Source organism: Bidens hawaiensis, unplaced genomic scaffold (genome assembly GCF_021521415.1).
Source record: "Bidens hawaiensis isolate Kalapana, Puna unplaced genomic scaffold, B.hawaiensis_p1.1 tig00048225_1, whole genome shotgun sequence".
NCBI classification, from domain to species: domain Eukaryota; kingdom Viridiplantae; phylum Streptophyta; class Magnoliopsida; order Asterales; family Asteraceae; genus Bidens; species Bidens hawaiensis.
This window is the reverse complement of record NW_027498633.1, coordinates 68,562-75,972: the sequence shown is the minus strand read 5'-3', so window position 1 is coordinate 75,972 and position 7,411 is coordinate 68,562. Positions and strand designations below refer to the sequence as shown.

Here is a 7,411-nt window from a genome sequence, read left to right as displayed (position 1 = left end):
GTAGAACATGTAAGAGAGAATCGTGTTTGTATCAAGATTATACTATGAATAAAATTCATTATACACATTTGTTTGTTAGTTTGATAGTTTGGCATATGGTTTCGTTGGACTTTTGTTTTTGTTTTTGAAATGTTTCCTTAATAAGGTAGTAAGTTCCACTAATCTTGATATTTGATGACGGCCTTTTCATTTCTCAAATTTTAGGGACTTGTTATTTATTTCTTATGTTTGTGAGTGTTTGTAATTAACTATTAATATACTAAAAAAAGGATTCAATTATCATAGAGAGGCAGGTAAGCGGGCAACAAGCTGCGCCGCCACCCCTTTTTGAATGACAAAACCGATCCTACTAGAGGTGGGTAAAAGAACCAGTTAACCGAATTGACCCGGTTGAAACCAAACCGATTATGTAGAAACTAGTTTATATTTTCTCCACTGAAACCGGTTAACCGAACGAAAATGGTCAAAACCAAAACCGATCGTAACATGTCAAGAAACCGGTTTCAACCCGAACCAAAACCGATCATAACCGGTTTTGATTTATGTTGATCAAACCAACCCAATTTTATGTTTTAAACTGGTTTGTGCACCTCTATTTGTAACTGGAAGAAAGCGATAATGAATACGAAACAAAATGTTTGAACGAATACAAACAATTATGAAAAATAGTTTTTTTTTTCCGTTTTTGTTGAGTCAATAAGTGCTGCTACCGTTGAAGTGGTAGCCTCTAAATCAGTAAGCATGTTTTTAAAATTTACTCATTTAATAGATTCATAATAAATCATTCAAATATGTGTGTTAATTTTTAAGTGAACCAAACACACTCAACCGGTCCCGATAAATAAAAATCCATGTAGATGTGGTATAAGGGCAAAATGGTCAAAGAAGAAGAAAATAGGAAAAGTAGGGCAAGTGAGTCCTCCGATATGTACATACATCAGGACGCCACCGGGTAAAACAAACAAACAAACACACATCTTCTTCTCCTTGTTCCTCAACTCCGCGGCGTCGATGAGTTTGGGAAAACAAACAAAGAAACAAAACCCTAACCAATTAAACAACACACATTTACTCTTCTTCAGGTATCACAACAAACAACACTTTGATTCTATATCTTTTCTTATGTATGCTTTTTTTTGTATTCTATCAGTTCACTTTTCACCTTTCTTTATCTTATGTTATGAGAATGTATGTATAGTCAAATACACTCTAAGTCTAGATCGAAACGCATTTGATTTTATATCTGGGTTTTGACTGACCTAGGGATGCTTTCGAGTGTGCGTTTTGCATCTGCAAATGCTATTCATTTACTGTAATTTTGTTTCTCAATCAACAAAATATGCAAATTTTCTTCTGAGATATTTATCGTCAGTGCACTGAAAGAGTAATTGAATCGCCACAAGGTTTTAACTTTTTACTTGAATTCAGCTTTTCTTGTGCATGGGAGTGTGTGTATGTTTTCCATATGATTTGTGTTGTATGGTATATAGATGCTTGCTTGTATCATGGTTTTTACAGCAGTGGCCAGTGACAATCTTGTTCCTGTTTTGAGCTTGTGCTTTTATTATTTACATGTCTGATATAGTTTTCAGTACCGTGGACCAAAGTCAACAATATGTAATGACAAGCCGATAATGAATATCGTTGCTTTAAGTTTAAATTATGAATGATGTCCAAGAAAAAAGTATGTTCAGTCACTTAAAAGTAATTGTTGTTTATTTGTAGTCATGGCGGGCGCAGCATCAGAAGGATCGCAATTTGACACTCGACATTTTGACTCTAAAATGAATGATTTGTAAGCTTCCAATATTTGATATTCTTTTAATTATTCACGAGAATTATTTTGTTCATGCTTAGACTGTAGTGATTATATATCTCTTTCTTTTACCAATGTTGCAGGCTTTCTGCTGATGGGCAGGATTTCTTCACATCTTATGATGAGGTTTATGATAGCTTTGATGCTATGGGTCTACAAGAGAATCTTTTGAGAGGCATATACGCATATGGTAAGTCTAGTAAATACTAAATATTAATTAAAAGTTATTAAAAATGGTGTATTATTGCAACTTACCGTTTGATTTTGATGCAGGTTTTGAGAAACCATCAGCAATTCAGCAAAGGGGAATTGTGCCATTCACCAAGGGTCTTGATGTAATTCAACAAGCACAATCCGGGACTGGAAAAACCGCCACTTTTTGCTCAGGCATTCTCCAACAACTTGATTACAATGTCGTCGAGTGCCAGGCTTTGGTTTTAGCACCAACTCGTGAACTTGCACAACAAATTGAGAAAGTCATGCGGGCTCTTGGTGACTATCTTGGTGTTAAGGTCCACGCTTGTGTTGGCGGGACCAGTGTTCGTGAGGACCAACGCATCCTCTCAGCTGGGGTCCACGCTGTTGTCGGTACACCTGGGCGTGTTTTTGACATGTTGCGCCGACAGTCCCTTCGTTCTGATTACATCAAAATGTTTGTTCTTGATGAGGCTGATGAAATGCTTTCAAGAGGTTTTAAAGATCAGGTATATGATTTTGTTATTATTATTATTATTATTATTTTTGTTACCTATTAATCTATTATTGTTTCTTTTGGTTGCAGATCTATGATATCTTTCAGTTGTTGCCATCTAAGGTTCAAGTTGGAGTGTTTTCTGCAACAATGCCACCGGAAGCTTTGGAAATCACTAGAAAGTTCATGAACAAACCGGTTAGGATTCTCGTGAAGCGTGATGAACTCACGTTAGAAGGTATCAAACAATTCTACGTTAACGTGGAGAAAGAAGACTGGAAGCTTGAAACACTTTGTGACCTTTACGAGACACTAGCAATCACACAAAGTGTAATCTTTGTGAACACACGAAGGAAGGTTGACTGGTTGACCGACAAGATGAGAGGCCGGGACCACACAGTGTCAGCCACACACGGTGACATGGACCAGAACACACGTGACATCATCATGCGGGAGTTTAGGTCTGGTTCTTCTCGCGTGCTCATCACCACTGATTTGCTGGCACGTGGTATTGATGTTCAACAAGTTTCACTTGTGATAAACTATGATCTTCCAACCCAACCGGAGAATTATCTTCACCGTATCGGGCGTAGTGGACGGTTTGGAAGAAAAGGTGTGGCTATCAACTTTGTGACAAATGATGATGAGAAGATGCTTGGTGACATTCAAAAGTTCTACAATGTTGTCGTCGAGGAGTTGCCGTCCAATGTTGCTGATCTGATCTAGGTTATTGTTTTCAATTTAGTGATTGTTTTTTTGTTTTAAGTTATTGAAAGATGGTGTTTTGGTAGTAGGATTTGAAACCATGTTTGTACCCTTGAGCTTTAATTTTCTGGGACCCTATGGATTAGTTTACTTACAGTTTAATCTTTCAGCATCCTTTCAATTTTGCTACAAATTTTGATGTGTTTAATATGGTTAGTTTATTTTCTGTGACTGGCCATGTTATTTACAGACTAAGAATCATTTATTTTGTAGCATTTTATTTCTATGTTGTTTAGCAATAGTTCTTTTTTTAAATATTTTTTATAAAACATTATCTTTTATGTGAAGTATAAACCATTCATTTTTGTAATCTTTGTGTAACACTCATAAATTATCGGCTGTATATATTTTTTAATTATTATTAATGTTCATGTATTTTTATTGAAGGCATGACTGGTATTCTTGAGAGTGACAGATGTTCCTCAACAAGTCAACAACCATCATTATTGACCAAAGTTGTTGACCATTTTGGCGTTTACCAATTAGGAAATTACCATTGAAAACAAATTCTAAACATGATCAATGTCATAGAAACAAATTTTAAACATGAACACTGCCGTTCAAAAGGGGTGGCGGCGTAGCTTGTTACCCACTTATCTATCTCTCTATCGTAATTGGATCATTTTCTTTAATAATATTTAAAAAAAATAAAAAAATTAAATATATACCCAATCAAAAGCTAATCATAAATATTCAAATTACTGCTGGAAATCCATATTCAAACCTGAAGTGAAGTTAAACTAAAGCTGAACCAACACTCTACTAAGCTTGCGTTCAAGTTCAACAACAGGCATACAGGTCTCTTTTGATAAGACAGATGAATGTGTGACACACACATACAAATTCGTAGTCGTTTTGTTCTTTGAGTACCAAGTCTAGAACATTGACCTTTCATTATTAAACATTATGAAAAGTATGTTTGACTATGGATAAAGGGTGTGGCTTGACTTTCTTAAAAATTACATCATAAGCATTTTTGTAGAACATGATCTTATTTGTTCTAGTTCAAAACTTAGTAATGGAAATTAAGCATTCCATTCTTTTGATCTTATTTGTTCTATCTCATAGCGTGCATCCTGTTTCATCACAAGATGAAGGAAACAGTTCCCGACCCATTTGTCCCGCCTCTTTTTTGTGTTCAAACCTTGGCTACTTGAGCTTCCCATTTTACACATCTGGTAACTCAGCATGTGGATTGTGTGAGGTTGATTGTAATCAACCAGTTCCAAAGATTCTGTTGAAACAAGACTACCCGCCGTATGATCTTGTGCGGGTCATGCCGGGCAGTAGTGATTTTGTTCTTGTTCGAGACAACTTTTATGCAAATCAAATAGATAATAATAGTTGCGATTCGCTGACGTACATATTTCCTCCCGGTTCATCCTCTATCTTTTATAGCGTCTCTCCAACCTTTCCCGTGTTAAGATGTTTAAAGAGTCCAGGACTTGGTGAACAAGTCGACGGGTATTTTAGCCCAGCAGGTGAATATTATGTGTTTGATAGTTGTGTTGACTATAACTATTATTACACATACTCAAATGGCTATATTTCAACCAACATCAATCTACCACCTCTCTGCTCAGTGGCTGTTTTGCCAGGAAATCCTCCGTCTATGCTTTCGATTAATGCAACAGATTTCAACAACCTGTTTAAACTGTTGACCTCGGACCTTAATATTGTTGTGCAAGTATCTGACAGGTGTCAGGATTGCTACAGGAGAGGAGGGCAATGTTCGAAAGGGAGCCAAGAGTTTAGATGTGATTACAACAGCCGCAACACCAAGAAAGGTGATTAAAGACTCTTATTTGTTCTTCGGATATAACAAGCATGAATATGATGTGTGTAGTATGTTTTTTAAAGTTAGAGCTGATAATGACTTCTTATGCAGAGAAACAGAGAAACATCGTGATAAAATCCGCACTAGGTAAAATCCTTTATGTTTATGAATTATGATTATCTACACTTATGTCTATACATGTTCCCTGATTTCAATGATTGTTGCTTGCAGCAACCATAGCGGTCGGAACTGTTATTATATTCATCCTGCTAGTCTTATGCTCTAGATTCAAAATCTTCTCAAGGCATGATGCTGAAAACTATTCCAACATAGAAGCCATCATCAAGAATCATGAATCTCTAGCTCCGAAACGTTACTCTTATTCACATATGAAAAAAATGACCGACTCCTTCAAATTAAAAATAGGCGAAGGAGGTTACGGTTCTGTATACCGAGGTAAGTTACAAAATGGCAACGAAGTCGCAGTCAAAGTTTTAAACGAGCTAAAAGGTAGCGGACAAGATCTGGTCAATGAGCTTGCAAGCATTAGCAAGACTTGTCATGTGAACATAGTAAGTCTATTAGGCTTCTGTTTCGAGGGTCGTCATAGAGCTGTGATTTATGAATATATGCCTAACGGATCACTCGAGAAATTTATTCATGATCCAAGTTCAGCAACAAGTACTCAGCTAGAATGGAAGAAGTTGTACGATATTACAGTCGGCATTGCTAGAGGACTAGAGTACTTGCATCGCGGTTGTAACACTAGAATTTTGCATTTTGACATAAAGCCGCATAATATTCTTTTAGACGAAGATTTATGTCCTAAAATATCCGATTTTGGGCTTGCGAAGCTATGCACAGAAAAAAGAAGTGTTGTATCTATGTCAGGTATGCGAGGGACACCTGGTTATATTGCACCCGAAGTATTTTCTAGGAACTTTGGAGTTGTGTCCCACAAATCAGATGTGTACAGCTACGGGATGATGGTGTTAGAGATGGTGGGCGGGCGGAGGAATGTGGTGGTTGAAGATGATGGGACTAGTAACATGTACTTTTTTGATTTCGTGTATAGACAAGTTATGTCTAACAAAGATCTTGGACTAAGTGGCGTTTTAGACGCGCACGATAAAGAAGTAGCGAATAAGATGGTGTTGGTAAGCTTATGGTGCACACAAAGTGATCCTGCAAGCAGACCATCAATGAGTAAGGTGTTGGATATGTTAGAAGGGGATTTGAAGTCCATACAAATTCCTCCGAAACCGTTCTTGTATTCCACTCCAAGATCACTTGATTTCCATCAGTGATATGTAACGATTATTCGCAACAACCGGTTTTGACCGTTTAAATTGTAAAACTTATTGTAACTGCATATATAAGGCTATGGTGAACAATCAGGGATAGATCTTGCAGTTTTCTATTTCATTGCGAGTTCAAACACTGTCAAGTTTTGACACGGACTTGTTAACAGGACACAGGTTTTAACAAGTTTTGTGTTTTAAATAGGTTGATATGTTTAAATTTGTGTCCTAACAGGTTAAAGACCTGTTAACCACCTGTTTAGATTTCTAATTAAAAAACTTAATATACACTCCTAAAGTCCTAAACCTATAGGGTCATAATTACATACGTTGTTTCACTCCTACTTGTCAGACCCGATATTATATTTTTAATGGATATTATTATTTGCTTCTATGATTTTCTATTTTAAGTATGTTACAAAACTGTGGTTTTCATGTTTCAAATATGTTATGAATTATGTACTATTAAGACTTTTATGCTCATTTAGAAACTTTTTATTTCATTATATATGTATAATTCATTGTGTCTTAAAAAAATCTCTTAAAATGTATTAACATGTTAACTTGTTACTAAACAAGCTCGTGTTGGGAAAAAACGATACGATTAGTTTTCGTGTCGTGTTTGTGTTTAGTACCACAGAGCATCGTGTATTATTGTGTCGTGTCTGACATGTTTTGACAACCTTAGTCAAAACTACAATAGAATGGGATTATATGAATTTCACATTTTTTTTATAAAAAGGTTACTTTACACGACTTCAAAGTTCAAAAAATGAGATATAAACGTGTTAAACTAGTTTGGCTATATTTATTTAGTACCTTTACACCTCATTCAAAACGTAAGGAAGCACTCATAGTTCCTCCTTAATGATTATTTCTTGAAACCCCTTTGTCCATCCCTTAAGGTAGAACACTTCTTGCAATCCTTGAGTACATCCATTGCATAACTTGTTGGAGAACTCCTTAAGTTACACTTAAACCTTCTTTCATTCTCAACTCTGTATCAACACGTAGGGTTCATGAGTTATAGCTGTCTAAGGTAGCTTGATCATGAAGTCCAT

At 36.1% G+C, this 7,411-nt stretch overlaps 2 protein-coding genes across 2 annotated transcripts; both read left to right on the top strand.

The window, feature by feature from the left end:
• Window positions 1-988: 988 nt before the first annotated feature.
• Window positions 989-3,379, top strand: LOC143597400 (eukaryotic initiation factor 4A-15-like). The gene is made up of 5 exons (XM_077075909.1): window positions 989-1,082; window positions 1,726-1,795; window positions 1,900-2,006; window positions 2,090-2,520; window positions 2,598-3,379. The coding sequence occupies exons 2-5, from the start codon at window positions 1,728-1,730 to the stop codon at window positions 3,231-3,233; spliced, it is 1,242 nt and encodes a 413-aa protein (XP_076932024.1). The 5' UTR covers window positions 989-1,082; window positions 1,726-1,727; the 3' UTR covers window positions 3,234-3,379.
• An 840-nt stretch (window positions 3,380-4,219) lies between these two features.
• LOC143597397 (LEAF RUST 10 DISEASE-RESISTANCE LOCUS RECEPTOR-LIKE PROTEIN KINASE-like 2.5) lies at window positions 4,220-6,356 on the top strand. Its single transcript, XM_077075905.1, has 3 exons — window positions 4,220-5,059; window positions 5,161-5,196; window positions 5,281-6,356. Exons 1-3 carry the CDS (start codon window positions 4,258-4,260, stop codon window positions 6,354-6,356), a joined length of 1,914 nt encoding a protein of 637 aa, XP_076932020.1. The 5' UTR covers window positions 4,220-4,257.
• The last annotated feature ends 1,055 nt before the right edge of the window (window positions 6,357-7,411 follow it).

Bases quoted from the DNA above. Each gene is read 5' to 3' on its own strand.
- LOC143597400 (XM_077075909.1), top strand. From the start codon at position 1,728: ATGGCGGGCGCAGCATCAGAAGGATCGCAATTTGACACTCGACATTTT. The intron at 2,007-2,089 runs GTAAGTCTAGTA...ATTTTGATGCAG, and splicing joins GAGAGGCATATACGCATATG to GTTTTGAGAAACCATCAGCA. The intron at 2,521-2,597 runs GTATATGATTTT...TTTTGGTTGCAG, and splicing joins CAAGAGGTTTTAAAGATCAG to ATCTATGATATCTTTCAGTT.
- LOC143597397 (XM_077075905.1), top strand. From the start codon at position 4,258: ATGATCTTATTTGTTCTAGTTCAAAACTTAGTAATGGAAATTAAGCAT. The intron at 5,060-5,160 runs GTGATTAAAGAC...CTTCTTATGCAG, and splicing joins CAGCCGCAACACCAAGAAAG to AGAAACAGAGAAACATCGTG. The intron at 5,197-5,280 runs GTAAAATCCTTT...TGTTGCTTGCAG, and splicing joins CGTGATAAAATCCGCACTAG to CAACCATAGCGGTCGGAACT.